General features: G+C 34.7%; 1 protein-coding gene across 6 annotated transcripts in view; it reads left to right on the top strand.

Moving 5' to 3' along the window:
- The window catches only part of LOC101740429 (uncharacterized), a 129361-nt gene that overhangs the window by 96605 nt on the left and 14661 nt on the right, over positions 1–18095 (top strand). Inside the window, exon 1 of one of the 6 annotated variants that reach the window (XM_062668562.1) lies at positions 3481–3617. The exons of the other annotated variants lie outside the window; for them this stretch is intronic. Coding sequence (XP_062524546.1) covers positions 3584–3617 — 34 coding nt within the window. The 5' untranslated portion in view covers positions 3481–3583. Of the gene's footprint in view, positions 1–3480; positions 3618–18095 lie in introns of those variants that run through there. 6 annotated transcript variants of the gene reach the window in all.

Here is an 18095-nt window from a genome sequence, read left to right as displayed (position 1 = left end):
CGCATTAATGCTACACGACAGCAATAAATAGGGTAGTGGCACTCAAACCTCCCAACAGTAAATCATACCCACTGCCAAAATCTTAAACAATAATTTCTTTCAAATATTATATGTATCTTCTCTTTAATGAGTTATTTTGGAAATGACCTATTGTTTCTTTTTCTCTAATATCTGGAAAAAAGGTATAACAATCGACAGAATAAAATCTCATGCTTCCTACGTTTTATCTCACGTTAAGACGATTCACATAACGTATTACGACACAAAATAAGGAACAGACCTCACTTCCTCATCACATTTCCACAGCACGAAAAACCCAGACGGAACCCGATAACTCAAGCAGTTCACGCAGTGTTTCATTAACAAAATCGAAAGTGATACAATTACTCTCTTTACATTCCGAACGGGTCACGATGTCAATATAAATTGCTCGCGACGGCTGACGTCGGCTAATCTAATTACGCCTTCATAATACTTAGGGCGGATTCGACCAAACTTAAATTTAAACTCGAGTAACTATACGAGGAATAACCTATTCCATGATTTTAATCTCGAGTAAATTCATAGTCGTTTTTCCACGTATACTTGCGCTAGGAATAACAATACGCGAATAGCAGAGTGAATGGTGAACAAAAATAAAATCCGGCAAATAAATGTTGTTGTACAACGACATAGTGTAAGAGCATACAAATCGTCAACTCGATTTTGCCGTATTTTAGTGTGAAAAAGTAGCTGTTGTGTAAGATATCCAGCTGTCAAACGTATTATTTTTATTTCTTGTTTGTTTGAGGGAATTGTCAAGTTTTGTCGTGTGGTTTTATCTTTTTTCGTTTAAACGTTGCATTCAGACTATTAATAATCATTTAGTGCATTGCGTTGACTTGAAATTAAAACAGAATAAATATTTATGAAATGACAGAAATCAGATGTTGGACTGACAGACGTCATTACTTTATTCTAGGAATAGCTCCGTTATTCCGTGCGAAACGGCGGTATAGTAACAATTCCCGAATAGGCCCACTATTCTTAGAATTGTAGTTGGTAAAACGTAAAATTGATTTACTCTCGATTAACTGACGAGTTATTCTAAGAATAAGATTTACTCTTGTTTGGTCGAATCGACCCTTAATCGACGTTCTAACAGATAAGAAGTTTACGCCTGTAACAAAAGCATTTCGAACGAAAGTGTTGAGGGTTGTCGGGCTTAATTTAATGTGACAAGAACGAGTTTATTAAAATAACTATTGAAACACGCTCCGTTTTGTTTGCCATTCTTAGATTTGTCCATACCGATACCAATATCAGACTTTAGATTCACACGCTAGGCCTTTCTGAAGATTTCCTGAATATTTCATTGAAATCGGCTCTACAATTTCGGAGTCTCAAGGGAACATATTACTGGTGGTAGGACCTCTTGTGAGTCCATCACTCTGCCTATTTCTGCCGTGAAGCAGTAATGCGTTTCGGTTTGAAGGGCGGGGCAGCCGTTGTAACTATACATGAGATCTTAGAACTTATATCTCAAGATGGGTGGCGCATTTACGATGTAGATGTCTATGGGCTCCAGTAACCACTGTGGTGGGCTGTGAGCTCGTCCACCCCTCTAAGCAATAAAAAAAAAGAACACAAACACACATACACACACACACATACACACACACACACACACATCGGCTTTTATATTTATAGGTTACGTTCAATTCGAATTCGCTTTTAGTTGGAACGTATTGTGTGTTTGTTATTCATTATTTATGTGTTACAGCCGATTTATACTGATGATGTTGTATTTGATTCAGGTAATTTCTTCACGATATTATCTAGGCCTCAGCTTGCAAGAGCAGAATTTGTTCCTGTCATTAAATTGGTGATTTAAAATAAAACAAAAATCATTTGTTGTTAAGTTAGAAAGAAGTTATTCATTCATTTACAAATAGATAAAAGTCTCAACTTACTACTCGGTTCTTTTAATTGATGATTAATCTAATGGCTTATCTATTATAGAACAAAAGCTGCCGCTCTCTCTTCTCCAGGACAGCTTTCTGTCATAACAATTATTGGCTTGAGTTCTTTTTTAAACTGTCATAAAGCCTTCAAAACATTTAGAATTAATATGTAACGGTTTGGTCCAAATAATAAGAAATGAGATGAAAATCGCAATTCGTTAACGTCAATAAATTATAACCAGCTAGAAAATGATAATTTAAATAAAATTATTAAAATTATTACGATCGTAAATACATTAAACTAATTAACAATTTAAAATAAATAAATACATTGTGCACTAAAGCTTTGATGTCGCAAATCTCTACCCGATAAAAATGCTGGATAATTATTATTATATATTTTTTACACAGACGGGTGAACGATCTAACGTCCAACTTGGTATTAAGTAGTTATCGAAGCCTATAGACATCAGAAAACATGTCATAACCCACTTGAGATATATCAGTCAAATTCTCAATTGTCTCCTCCTTCAAATCGAATTGCATGACTGCTTCACGGTAGAAATGTTAGGATTCTAGTACCTACCGGCGAGGGTTTACTATTGTAAATATTCCTTACCTCCAGTAAATGCCAAATGATGATCGCAGTAGTGTAGTCTCTCAGGAAATGCTACAGTCTATTCTCTGGTGAATTTCTTAATCGTCTTTTACGATATATACAGAAAAAGATGACATGGTGTTATTCTGGTCTGATAGCTACGGTAGCTACAATCAAAATGCTGCGGCTCCAAAGCGCGTAAACAACCAATTGCTATCAGAACTATAATTGAACTATAGTGAGACCTTAGAACTCATATCTCAAGGTGGGTGGCGGCATTTACGTTGTAGATGTCTATGGACTCCAGTAACCACTTAACACCAGGTGAGCTATGAGCTCGTCTAGTCATTTAAGCAATAAAAAAAATAACAAAAAAATATATATTATCTATGTATGTATGTATGTATGTATATAAATATCATTGTATTTCAAAATTCGGTCGATCGTGTTGTAAACGCGACTTTTATTTTCTTTTTTTTATTGCCCTTGTAGGCAGACAAGCACATGGCCCACCTGATGGTGAGTGGTTACCGTCGCCCATGGACTTCAGCAATGCCACGGACCGAGCCAAGCCGCTGCCTACCGCTAAAGAATAAATATAACAAGAACCTAATAAAATACAATATATTTCATAAAGACAAACCATACTATTTTCCTAAACTATGCGAACAAGAAACTATACATACGGCCGCGGAGTCTAATCGCTGCAATCTCATGACTTAAACCACGTTTGTTTGGGCAAAACAATAGTGTTGCGATAGTCACGATCACGACTTGCCGCTTGTTCGGGTGTCGGTGGTCGCCTCTAAAAAAAAATAAAGTCCCCTACCACGTGAACAATATCAAAACACGAACGAACATAGTTTTTGGAAATGAAAATAAATGTTTTTTACTGGTGGTAGGACCTCTTGTGAGTCCGCGCGGGCCTATTTCTGCCGTGAAGCAGTAATGCGTTTCGGTTTGAAGGGTGGGGCAGCCGTTGTAACTATACTTGAAACCTTAGAACGTATATCTCAAGCTGGGTGGCGCATTTACGTCGTAGATGTTTATGGGCTCCAGTAACCACTTAACATCAGGTAAGCTGTGAGCTCGTCCACACATCTAAGCAATAAAAAACAAAAAAAAAAGAATAGTTGCGAAGAAGTCTTAAAAAGAAGTTATAAATTTTAAGTTCAGACATCGTTTTATATTATTGATGTTTTATATAAAATTCAAGTATGTGTATCATGTTTTTAAAGTAAATTCGATTTGGAATTTTAATAACGTTGGGATAGATACGAGTAATTTTTAAACTATCTAACAAAAGTTCAAATAAATGTTGTTATTGCAACCTTCGCAAAGCAGTATGAATTTAAATTGAACAAACAAATTTTTGTAGTACAAGCCTCGGTCAGTACTCACGCCCACTTGCCTGTTCTCAGGCTCGAGAGAATGTCGGAAATGTTATAGAATTAAATTACAATTTCGTACTGTAGGTACTGAACGTTAAGTGTAAATGTACCTTACGACTTTAAAATGAAAAATAACACAGTAAAATTGTTTTAAAATAATTTATTCCAACTTCATTCATTGAACTTACGTGATAACGCCATAACCAGATTCTTAATTTATACATACATGAATTGTTATGTAAATATTTTTGAAAATTTTTCAATGCGCTTATTGTTAAAAGTATTTCTCTATATAGTCACTTTTTTATTCCGTATCATCAAATGTTATTAATATGTAGCATCTATAGAATTTATCAGATATGTTGATATTTATTAATTAAGCACGGCATTGCTCCACACAGAACCGAAGGTCGTTCATGGTAAAAAATAATTTAGTTGCAACATGTAAAGTTTTGATCATGCATTACCAAACGTTGGTCGGTAAATTATGATCATTTGGTCGATAATAATATGTTTAGTCGTGGTAGAATTTTTAAGGAAGAATTTATCGAATAATGTGGCAACCTTGTTAGCGAATTTATCGAGGTCATTGACATATCCACTTTTATTAGCAACTTTTTTTCTGTTACAGTCGTACGTTGCTAGACACATAATCTATAACTGTTATTCATAGACAATAACTATATCAGGAATCAGGGTACAGCCGTTACATTGTCTTCTAGGGCAGACGACGTAGCTCGTCAAAATCATCAACAAGCAGTAGCTTTAACCGACTTCAAAAAAGAAGGGATTTGTCAATTTGACTGGGTTTTTTATGACTCAGAACTTTTTTCTAGGTGAACCGATTCAGATTTTTTTTTTTTCATAACGAAAGTTGGAGTCTCATGTTTAATTCAAATTTTATCAAGATGCTACCGCTAGTTTTGGAGTTATCCTTAATAATGCATATTTAATTGACTCTGAGTAAATTATTGAAATTTCCATTTATTTTTAATCGGTTCTCTTTATTGTTAAATATTTAAATGTTTCTTTCAAATTTTAATATGTCAATTTAAAAAAAATAACGCCCTAAACATATATTTTTATGCTCTCTCGGGCTTAGTCAGGATTTTAAAATCAGATAACGCCCTTCAAGTGCTTCAGAATGGTTTCTAGACCCGGACACGTCTTGTGTTTCGCCTTGACATTTGAACGTAAAAGAAAACAACGCTATGCTTTATTGTCACGAAATAAAGAAAAAAAGTTCAAAGTGATCCAAGAAAACGCGAGCAAAAAGTTTCTTTGAATTAATTCGGCAAATGTCAAATACTGTTATGGCACCGTGGATTACTAAAATGGAAGTGGGAACGCTGTTAACTCGTGTTTACGAGCTTAGTGTCTATTAATATGTCTCTTTATCTATTTTATTGCCTTTGTAGGCAGACGAGCAAACGGCCAGCCTGATTGTAAGTGATTACCGTCGCTCATAGACGTCAGCAATGCCAGGGGAAGAGCCAAGCCGCTGCTTAAAAGTTAGTTAGTTATAATACATATATTTTTTAATTATTATTATTTAAATTAAAAACAAATAACTATAATATAATAAATAATATAATAAACGTCAAAGCTTAGAATACAATAAGTTAATGGGATATATTTGAACGATCGAACAAAGAACCCTAATTTTGAAAGTCTGTTGAATAGCTATGAACTTGGATTAAAATAATATTGTATTCGTCACATAGTATTGACATTAACGATCATAATCTAACGGAATGGGCTTATGCAGAAGGGCGCACAGTGCTTGCGTTCACTGTGAGAAGAATCATGACATGTAGAAATCTAATTGTATTTTCTATTTCACTCGCGTGTTTTGGTTGGGAGGTTGGACTTGGACTGAGGTCTGTCTCAAAGCTGGTAGTGATCGTTATGTAGTAGTGTTTACTCTTAAATGTTTCAGTAATCACTTAAAGCCTGGAAGACCGTGGGCTTACTCAAGTGATAGAGTTAAAAAAAAACGAATCTGGTGGTATAGGATGTTGTAAGATTAAGATATCCAACCAAGACTGTTAAGTGACTTTTATTTGTAGATCCTTAAACTTAAATTCTTATGTCATAGATTCTTCTAAAACGTACGTACCATGTTCTGTTGATACATTTTTAATCTGTTTCAAGGTTTTCCGGTGTTTGTGTAATTAGTGTATAAACATAGTTTATTCTATAGACTTAAATTGAAGTAAACTAGTGTAGGGATAAATGGCGTCTAACAAAATAACTCTGAATGCCAAGGTAATCTAGTTTTTGTGGCACGACAAGTGTATTTAATGAAGAAAAAAAATGTACTCAATCAATTACTGTCACATTAGACATTAAATAAATATTCAATAGATAATAAGCATAAATTCTGCTTTAATGAGAAGTACTGACCGTACCTTTTGGTTGTTTTTGACACTTTTTAAATTAAAGTTTAAGTTAAACTAGATTATTAAAAGGTCATTCGAATTGTCTTATTAATCTTAAGTCGCAGTTAAGAATCGAATCTTAATCTAAGGATAACATAATAACTACGTAATAGAATAGTCACGGGCACTAAGCAATAGGTAAAGCACTCTGAGGCAATACATAAAATCTTTTCAGTTCATTTATAAAAATATATTGTTTTTAATATCATTTTCTCAAACGGATAACAGTGTTAATAAAATTATAAATTTTAACTCTATTTATCAAAAATGTCTGGTAAAATTTAACCACACTACATCTGATCAAAATACAAGATCTAAAAAAAAATATCCTGTTTAGTTACATCTATACTAATATATAAATCTACAGCGGTTTTTACGGATGTTCCGTTATAACTACTGAACCACGCATCCGATTAACTTGAAACTTGGTATCCATGTAGAAAATACATGTACTTAATGGATAGGCTAATCGTTCATATATTTACTAATCGATTTATACATGCGATTATAAAATACGCAGTGCCGCGTCACGGAGCTCAGAAGACGATGCCGATATATTTACATTCGATTGTTTTTCCAAATACAACTGACAGACGTCGGATCGAATGAAGTATATTTTGTAACAAGCGCCACCGACGAAAGTGATAACGATCAAGTTAATTGCCTTGAACAGATACAATAATAAACTTAACCTTGTTACATTTATTCTGTTGCAACGTACATACATATTTTGGAGCACTTGTGCATAAAAAGTGAAATGTTGTTTCGATAGCAAGAGCGTGCGGCGTGACAAGCAAATTCAGGCGTTGGTTCAACTTGAGTACTTTCAACGAGTGCCTACGATTTATAAACTATTAAAGATTTCATTGCTGTTAGGGATAGGAGTCACAAAGGTTTTTTTTTTATGATTGAAGGATCACTGGTGGTCCGAAGGCCTTTCCAGTTTCACCAGGACAGGTGGGCGAGCAAAAGCTCAGCCAGAAGGGGTGGGATTTGCTAACAGCTGCCCGAGCGCCTCCGAAGGAGACCTAACAGCTCAAGAGCAGCTGCTTCGCGAATGAATCTACTACCGGATCGGAATCGCGACCCGCTGAGAAGATCCGGCGAGTAAACTCAGCGAGCTGATTCATGGGTTAGGTTGCACGTCGAACTCTTTTTCGAGTTCGACGAGTACGGTTACCGGGGTCCCTAAGTCTGCTCCTAGTGTTAGAGCTGAAGGCGTCTAGTGCAAAGGTTATTGGATCTGATGGATCCGTAAGGACGTGTCTAGGGCGTCGACGGTGACTGGGTCCTGTGTGATCAGGATTCGGGTAAGAGAGTCATACAGTGTAAACGCGACTAATACAGGGGAATCTATACTGCGAAGTGACGCGATGCAGATCTGATACTATGATATACAACTGTCCATGTCCTGCTAATCTTATGGTGATTTTATTCGTGTGCAACTTATATGTTCTTTTGTAACAGTACAAATGATAATTTAGTTATAGTCTTATTTCTAGTTATAGCCTTATTTCTATTGTTATAAAATAATGAAATTGTCCATTTGATTATGCTGAAACAAAAAGTGACGTTCCTTTGAAAGTTGTTAGTGTGTTTTAATTCAAATTAAGTTCTGATGTGAAGCGGTGTTTAGTAGTGCTATCAATGTGCTACAGGATATCTTACTACCACGTAAATGGGATAAAAAGACGTATAACGTATAATAGATACAGTGAATGGAATATATTGTTTTAATGAAATTCTACAAAGACGAAAGCTACTTGTATTTGAGTGTAACAGTGAGAAAGTGAACACTCAAGATAAATTATGCATGTTAAGAGCAAGAGTTTTAATACTTGCATTCTTCTGTGTGTTACATATGAGTGTCAAACATGGTCTCTAACTGAAAATCATCGAGAAAAACTAGCAAATTATGGGAAGGAAATGGATAAAAGCATCGTAAGAATTAGGCTTAGCGAATACGAAATCTGTAAAGAGACGAAAAACTAAGGTTCATATTTGCAATGAGACTGAACAAAAGATATGTTAAGATGCAAAATAAACAAATTGAAAAAACTAGAGGCCAAATGGTATTAAGGAGACAATTTTAGCGTCATACCTTAACTTATAGTTGCAGAAGACAGAACTTAATGGAGGGAACCGTAGGAAGCCTACGCCAAATAGAACGCCGCATTATGCGATATCTTAAGAACTCATTCGCTAAATCTGTTATCAATTTATTGTTAAATGTTGTGTTTAAGTCTGTGTAAAAGTCTTTTAAAGACTCGAATTCTAGAAGTAAATGCATTGTTATTATATTATTAATATCTAAACACCAAAAAGAGTATATGGCCATGTTTAGGTACTAGATACGATACATTAATTTGATATTACCTTTTTAGTTCAGTCGCCAAACAATCACGAACTACAGTTTTATGATTAAGTCGCTGTCAATTTTACTGGTGGTAGGACCTCTTGCGAGTCCGCGCGGGTACCACCACCCTGCCTATTTCTGGCGTGAAGCAGTAATGCGTTTCGGTTTGAAGGATGAGACAGCCGTTGTAACTATACTTGAGACCTTAGAGCTTATATCTCAAGGTGGGTGACGCATTTACGTTGTAGATGTCTATGGGCTCCAGTAACCACTTAACATCAGGTGGGCTGTGAGCTCGTCCACCCGTCTAAGCAATAAATAAATAAAAAATGCATTAGAATTGAAGCTGAAAACTTACAACTCAAGGCAAGGCTCAATATTCATGCCGTATTACGCTGATGCCAATAAAAATGTCATTGCATTTATTTAAATGTACTTTTGAATTTCAATTGGAGCATAAAGTGGAGCAATCAGTTCTATTGCAAAAAAGTATATTCGAATGTTGTTTACTTTGACGTGACAAATGATACACGGTAATTAAGAAGTGATACAATACAAGATTGTGTTACTTGAATATAAATGGATACTATGAATAAAAATAATTAAATTTGTCAATTACTACCGTCTCTACGAAGAGGCGTATCTGGGCCGTAAACAATGGAATAACGCATATTTGATGTAACTAGTGGTCCCGCAGTAGTCGAAATTCGACTATAATTAATTGGAATTGTAAGTTTGTACATTATTATAATTGTATTTTATACTTCTATAATCACAAATTTCGCCAAGAATACACTATAAAAAGTACATATTAACAAAGACAAACAATATTTAATCTATTCTCAATTTGACCACAGACGTCAAGAACAAAAGTTTGACAATAAATAGTATGCATGCGTGTGTGCGTCAAATACATGGTATGTAGTGTGTGTAATATGATCTTTATTGATTTAATGTATCTTTTATGCATTATTTTAAAAAAATATTAGCATTGTGCACTTCTTCTCTATATTTTCTGTAAGTGTGGAAAACTTCATACTCCTCCGTCCGCGCAATTTTGGTAAAAAGGGATACAAAGTTTTTGCTTCACGTATTAATATATAGATATCCGTAGGCTATTGGCCTCGGCCTAAGAATACTCTAACTAGAAATCGAACGCAGAGACATTTCTTAGATATAAATTCCATATTTGTTATTTTTTTGGATGAATTAGAAAAAAGGCTCGTGGCCTACTAATTTAAATTATTAGAGATAAAACTATTAAATTGACATAGCTGATGTCTAAAAACGATGCTGCATCTTTTGAAACAGCGAACGATCTCATGTAATAACATATTGAACGGTGGACAAAAACAATTTCAACCATAAAATTACAAGATCCGGTACGGTAAGTACTTGAAATAATTTAAGTCAATTAATCGAAAGCGAAAGTTTCAAGGCTCTGACACATTTGAACACACTACATTATAACGAATAATCACGAATGGCCAGTTTGGTGTAGTAAAACGATCTGTAGATAGGAACATAAGCCGAAAGGTCGACGTTCCAATGGGGCGCGCCGTCGGCACGAATTCAACACAATGTTTTGTATGTAACATGAGGTGGATATTGCTTAATACGACTTTCGTTACACTTTATATTGCTTAGATTGTTATTACATCTTGAAGGTCTCTTGTTTATTAAATAACCCATGCTCATAAATTTTTGGACGATTCGTGATACAACTATATGAGAAGCGTTCTTGAAACGCAATGTTTTGAAGATAATTTTTTTCGTTGTCGCTTTTGTAGTCTCCGATAATCTCTTTCTCAGAAAGTCAGAAAGTATTTATTATATTAATTGATTCGTGATACTATATGAGAATTTTACTGGTGGTAGGACCTCTTGTGAGTCCGCGCGGGTGGGTACCACCACCCTGCCTATTTCTGCCGTGAAGCAGTAATGAGTTTCGGTTTGAAGGGTGGGGCAGCCGTTGTAACTATACTTGAGACCTTAGAACTTATATCTCAAGGTGGGTGGCGCATTTACGTTGTAGATGTCCATGGGCTCCAGTAACCACTTAACACCAGGTGGGCTGTGAACTCGTCCAACCATCTAAGCAATAAAAATAAAAAAAAGCATTCTTGAAACGCAATGTTTTGAAGATTTTTTTTTTCGCTGTTGCTTTTGTAATCTCCGACAATCTATTAATTGATTATTATAAATATAGTACCTCCTTACATTTACGTAAATTTAAAACAATATAAGTACCATTTTCCAATTCGATTTCAGATTTCAGATGTGATTTCAATCTCGTTTTGTATCCGTCTAAACAAAAACATATTAAATATACAATAAATCATTCAACGCCGTGTATGTCGATCGCCTACTCGCGTCCAAGGAGTCGAGCACCCACCTATTGTAGCGGTCCATTAGCCTCCCACACAATAGCAAATATTCTATGCAAATATTTCCTTTTCGCCTGTATTAGGAGCTTATATCCTTTAAATGTTCACCCAGCCAAGAACTTATCGGATTATATCTCTATTTTGTACATTGACTATATTAAAAAAGAATAGAACTCTGTTGGTTTGCTTTTTCATTTGTTTTTGTAGGCAGCGGCTTGGCTCTGCCATTGTTCTCATTGCTCATGCGGCTCTTGCCATTGCTAAAGTCCATGGGCAACGGTAACTACTCACCATCAGGTGGGCCGTATGCACGTTTGCCTACAAGGGCAATAAAAAAAAAGGTAGCGCGTAATAACTACTGAATCGATTTTTTTTTATAAAGATATAAATTTGGCGGCAGCAAGCCTTTTGGGAATAATACTATTAAAGAAATAATGTTAATAAATGAATATTAATGGCGGTAAGTATTCAGATTTTAAGCGGTAGACAGCGGCTTGGCTCTTCCTTTGGAATTGCTGACGTCCATGAGCGACGGTTACCACTCACCATCAGGCCTATTGCCAAGGTCAATAAAATAATATGTACTTATATACGAAGAATAGCACTAGTCGTATGTGACGACGTAAATTGTAATCGGAACGTCAGAAATAATAACTATTGACAATAAATAAATAATAGTTTAAAAAAACAAAAAATTAAATAAATAAATACGCTTTTATATAAAATCCAACTATAAAATAGAAAATAAAATTTAATAGATTTGAATTAAAAACAGTGTAAGAAAAAATATTAAAATTTATTTTCTATTTTTAGTTATATTTTCTATAAAAGCGTATTTGTTAGTTTTTTTTAAACTATTATTTATTTTTATACATATTGTCCGTGAATCCATGAGACACTTCCAGTATAACATATAAATTAACAAAGTTTACACGATAAAATTGTGTGGTGCAGCCAACATACGAGCGCAAAAGGAACACGATTTATTTATTTGTTGTACATGTCTATATTTTTGTTGTCCAAATAGACGCTCCGGATAATGTCTCGCCCGTGGAGGGCTTAAATATTTTATTCTTACACATACATTGCTCTGATAGCACATTTATTTTAACTGATGCATGGCCACAGCCTTCCTTGCAGCTTAAATGCTTTAGAATACACAAATAGATCATTCTACGTTGTTGCCCGCTGTGATAATTCTTTCCATTGTTTGAGAACGGCTTAGATTTATTTTGTATTTGTGTTGGGATTTATTTTTACATTGCAAAATATAACCTGAAAACCTTCGGTTGATTTCGCGAGCGTTTGACTTTAATATACTTAAGCATTGTTTTTAATGAATATGAAAATGAATGAATATGTTAGAGCAAGTCTGAAAGTGGCACCTGTGACAGAGAAGCTGAGAAGTGCGCGTTTGGGATGGTATGGACATGTGATGAGACGAAATGAAAATGAGATTGGTAAGAGAGTGTTAACTATGAATGTGGAAGGATATAAAGGAAGAGGTAGACCTAAGAAGAAATGGATGGATTGCGTAAAAGACGATATGGGTAAGAGGGGAGTGAGCGAAGAAATGGTATACGACAGAAGAGTATGGAAGGAGAAAACATGTTGCGCCGATCCCAGGTAACTCGGAGAAGGGCAGGATAATGATGAATGAAGGTACTTAAGCATTGTTTTTAAACGATATGAATAAATAATTTTTGAGTAACCAAATTCAAAATAACAAATGATTATAATATATAAAATATTCATAGTGAATCACGGAACCGTCGGTGGGAGTAAGTAAATGTATTTTCAATTGCGGAATGCAAATATTTTAGCAATACGCGTCTCGGGCGCCCACGTTTTTCCTCCTCTTATCGATTAATAGGCCATCTTGTTCTTTTCATTTCGCTAACATGGAAACGCAATCAAAACGAACGCTTAAAAGGAACAAAAGTCGACGATCTCGGTACGGATCAGTTCAAAGGAATTTTGCAAACAATGAAACATGAAATAGGATTGCTTCATATCACAGCGCAATATGCAGATAAATCGTGGATTGCTCGAGCATTTCCCACACAACTGCCCATTACTATGTTGTACTCATGTTGTTCTAGTTGTCCACAAGGAATAATTTCGGTCTCGTTGCCTTTAACTTGCAACATTCTGAGGCACGATCTAGGGAATCGTTGTTTTGATTAATGAACGCGCCGTAAATATGGGGCCGCAGTATTGAGGTCGAAATTCCTTGATAATGCTACGTTTTGTTCATTTAACTACGGATATTTGCAGCTTATGCGCGCTAAGAACGGACGGCCTTGTATTGCAACATTAACAGTCATTTGTGAAGTTCTAACAAAGTAATTAGCCACAGGGGCATACCAAAATACCAATGAATGATCCATTTATAAATAGGCAGAGATAAAGAAAGAAAGCGGCTTCTTTTCCTCCGCTTGGGAATGTGATTAACCAAAGCCCGTCAAAGAATATGGTTTGACACTATATTTCGGATTATTTTTAATTTACCGTGCTAATTAATCTTTGATTTCATATGTTATGAAATAATTCATATTTTAAGTCCAATAATAAAATCATATAATTCTAATGTTCTTCCTGTGAATTGTTGTATATTATTGCAATATAATCTATGGTTAGGTTAGGTTAATTAGCGTAGACATTCCAAAGTACCTTAGGCTTATAGATGTCATTACCAGAGCGCGTGCGGCCTCTTGCAGCCTCATTTACGGCGGCTAAATGTCGTAACAGCTTCATAGGTCTCGTAACCTTTAAAATCATCACCATAGTGATCATTTTTGATTGACGGATCGATGTGTGTATTACTATTAACACGGATTAACAACCTGTGGGAAACTAAAAGTCTATGTTGTATTACAATTGTTAGATACGACGTTTACAATACAAGGTCCTATTGTGACATTATTTTGTTTGTGTACTATTGACAAAAGTGATTTTGTGCGTTTGCCTAGTGTTGGTATAAAATTATGTGAATTATGACGTCATCAGCGACTATTATTAAGCTGATTATGATGTCTTTCTTTAAATTACCACTTAATTATATCTCACATAGTTATTTACACAGCATCAGCTTTATTTGTTTTTAATTTAAAATAAAAATAATTGAAAAAAAAAATGTGAGCCGTCACGGGACGCCTGGCAGATGTGAAACATCGACATTATTTTGTAAAAATAATATGCAGAAAAGAACAGATTGTGATAGGAACTAAAGATGTCATAATGATAAAATAAAATATTACGAAAAAATAATTTGTTTTCAAGTAAAACACAGGTTATGTGTACTGTAGTACACAACACTGTATACACTACGGAGTATACACTATAGGTATCCGAGCTCATTGTAGCGAGAGAGATGGCTTAACGCCGGATCGAGTGGGAGAGAATCGCACAGTCGATTGCGCATGGCGACGCGTCGCCACGGCATGCGTCGCCACGCCAGAAATCGGTTTTACGTGCGGCTATAGACGTTTCACATTAAAAAATGTTTTATAACTCAATTCTCGTGGAAATATAAGTAAGTGGTTGCGGTAACTTTAAGGATCTTGTAACGCACTGTAGATACAACGGCTTTAGGCAGAACTAATGAAATGTGTTCCGATGGCAAGTTGAAAGGTCCTGGAAATAATTAGAATATAATATTTCTAAACAGAATATTAGAATTGCATTCTTAATTGTCATAAAACTTGCTTAACTTCACCGAAAGATCCGAGAGTGTTACTCAGGAATAAAATTTCATTAAACACATTTAAATTTAACAAAATAAAATTCAAGACGAAAGTTTATTTTTGCAAACGTGACTATTTCACTTTCTGTAACGCTAGCACCAAAACGAAACTCAATGTAATAAACATATAAAGAATCACGATGATGAATACCTAGCTAGTATTATTAAGGTATACATTCACTCTAGTCAATTGAAGTATGATTTCAAATTTAGTCATAGTTTTTTGACGTATCGCTGTTTTGATTCACCTGTTATCTTTATCGCGTTCACAACACGATCGACCTAATTTTGTAGAGTGGGTTGTTGTTTTGTTAATGAGTGGACGAGCTCACAGCCCACCTGCTGTTAAGTCGTTACTGGAGCCCGTAGACATCTACAACGTAAATGTGCCACCCGGCTTGAGATATAAGTTCTAAGGTCTCAAGTATAGTTACAACGGCTACCCCACCCTTCAAACCGAAACGTATTACTGCTTCACGGCAGAAATAGGCAGGGTGGTGGTGCCTACACGCGCGGACTCACAGCAGGTCCTACCACTATGTATAAAGAATAGCATATAATAAAATTTAAATGTACATATATATAAATGTAATATATTATATTTCATATCATCCAGTGTTGTACACAGTACATTATTTTACACGGTATTGTAAATTTAAATAGAATGTAATGCAATTAATCGCCAAAATAGAATAGATGATGATACATAGCATTATATTTGTAAGTACCACGATCGATTGTTGAAGGCTCAGTTTCACGAAAATTATGTAGATTATTATAATGTACATTAATTTCGTATGTAATTTCTTAAAACGTGTGCAAGAGACCGTCGGCTGTCCCAAATCCCACACTGTCTCGTGATCTCAATGCACAGACGTGACAAAATTGTTTTCCACAAGCAAGATAAGCTTCATAGTTCCATTCTCATAAGAGATTTTTATCTAAACAACCTTGTCTTCTTGTGAATATTAATCGAAATTGTGCTTGCGAAATTCCTTGCCCATGTTTTTGTAGTTTTTAGTACTAGTGAAAATCACGCTGTATTTATTTCTATCAAAATATTAAAAAAATTTGTAATTTTTTACATTTTATTGAATTATAAAATTTTTAGTTAAACAGTCAAGTTAATAAAAAACACGTGTGGCACTCGGGGACAGCCGCGGTAAAGCTATTGCAAAGAATTTTCATCAACTTATGCAATTACAATTAAACAATAATAATTTAATAATAAAACAATAATAATAATAAGACCACGCTATATTTATATACATGAACAAAAGCAAAACATTAACTGTCCCCTTCACACTCATAAGCTAGACTCCGTGAGAGACAGATGGGCAGACTTTTCATGATGCTCACACCGCGCGCTTATTCACAAACACTACACCAGCGCAACGTGTGAATGTGTTGAACGCGAGCTACATAGTAGGCGTAGTGGGGGTGTCAGGTTATTTTCGTTACGGAATTTCTTGATTCAGTCGCCGCGCTCAAAGCCCGCGATAAAAGCTATGCAATAGCTTAAAAACGAGAAAAGGGTGGTAATGGATGGCTTTATCTCAGGCTCTCGCTCGCTCTCGCTTGAAATGATTTTATAATTTACTAGTGGTCCCGCAGTAGTCGAAATTCGACTATAATTAATTGAACTTATAAGTTTCAACATTATTATGGTCCTATTGTTACAGATTTCGCCAAGACTACACTATAGACAAATACTCGTAATATTAAAGATAAACAATACTAACCTATTCTCAATTTGACTACAGACTTTAAGCAATAACAAAAGTTTGACAATAAACAAAGAGTGTATGTGTGTGTGTCAAATACATGGTAGTGTGTGTATTAATATAATGTATCTTTTATGCATTATTTAAAAAAATATTAGCATTGTGCACTTCTTTTCTATATTCTCTATAAGTGTAGAAAATTTCATACTCCTCCGTCCGCGCAATTTTCGTAAAAAGGGTACAAAGTTTTTGCTTCACGTATTAATGTATAGATTAATTAGGACTACGAGAAACTTAAAACTGTATCATCATAAAGATAAAGTAATGAACAAATGGAAAAAGTTTTGTTAACAATGTGGTCATCTAAACAGCCGTTTTCTTACAAAATCTACAAACAATTTACTGACGAAATACACCTAATATAATATGTAAAATTATATGTAGAACCGGTGGTACATTTACTATTTATCTGATGGTTACTTTACCTTATATAGTTCATATTCCATGCATGTTTTGTGTTAATATTATTTCGTCCGTTCTATAATTTTAAACGTAGTCGACACGTATCATTACGAAATTGAAAAAAGTCACTCGAATTTATTATTTCTTAATACAAAACATGCGTATATTTGAAATAGACTTATTTCGATATTTCAAGTAAAGTATGACTTGTGTTTTTAATATATATGGCGGAAGTTACAAAGATCTTTGAGACATGTCTGGATCGCGCTACTGTTATGTGTTAAAATCATGTGGGTTTCATCAGTTTATAGAATTCGATAAAGGGAAGATCCTCCACAGAGCGGATGAAATTGCTACCTAGACCAACGATCCGAATGTTACTTTCCGGACTTGTTAATATGCAAACATATAGTTAACATATTTTGAAAAATTACCTATAGCGCTTTACAGGCGTCTATCAAATAAATATCTTGTGTTCAATTAAAATATACTCACAAATTTTTTAATTAATTTTTTTTAAAATGATTTTATGACCTCGTTTTTAAGACCTTTCAGTCATGTCTTATTTTAATTTATATTCTTGTTTTTATGAAAAATAATAATATGGAGTGAAATGAAATGAAAATGATTAATTTGAGACATTAATTAACTGGGATGAAATTAAATGAAATGAGATGATATGGGATGAAATATAATCTTAGTAAAATGGTGGTCATTTACTAAGATTTTTTCAGTGGAGTTTTTGGAGGATCCCGAGAAGTTGCGTCCAGCGGCTTTGTTTCATTTTCCCATATTTGTGCACTTTCACAGATATTAAACAGTTAATAAACCACCATTATTACACATTTAAACCCGAAGAAACACTAAATAGACAAAATAAAACTAATCACACAACTGCACTCCTCGCGTTCCCGCCAAAAAGTCTTTTTAAATTAATAACTATAAGTAGTGTCATACTTTGAAAATTTGCTGTTGGTATTGCGAAATTAATTACAGCCCTATAATTTATAGTGACCTTAAAAATTTGAGCGAATTTCGAGAGAATGCA

The sequence above is a fragment of the Bombyx mori genome, chromosome 5, assembly GCF_030269925.1.
Source record: "Bombyx mori chromosome 5, ASM3026992v2".
In the NCBI taxonomy this organism is placed as follows: domain Eukaryota; kingdom Metazoa; phylum Arthropoda; class Insecta; order Lepidoptera; family Bombycidae; genus Bombyx; species Bombyx mori.
Note: the sequence above shows the minus strand (reverse complement) of the source record. Positions and strands in the feature narration are given on the sequence as shown.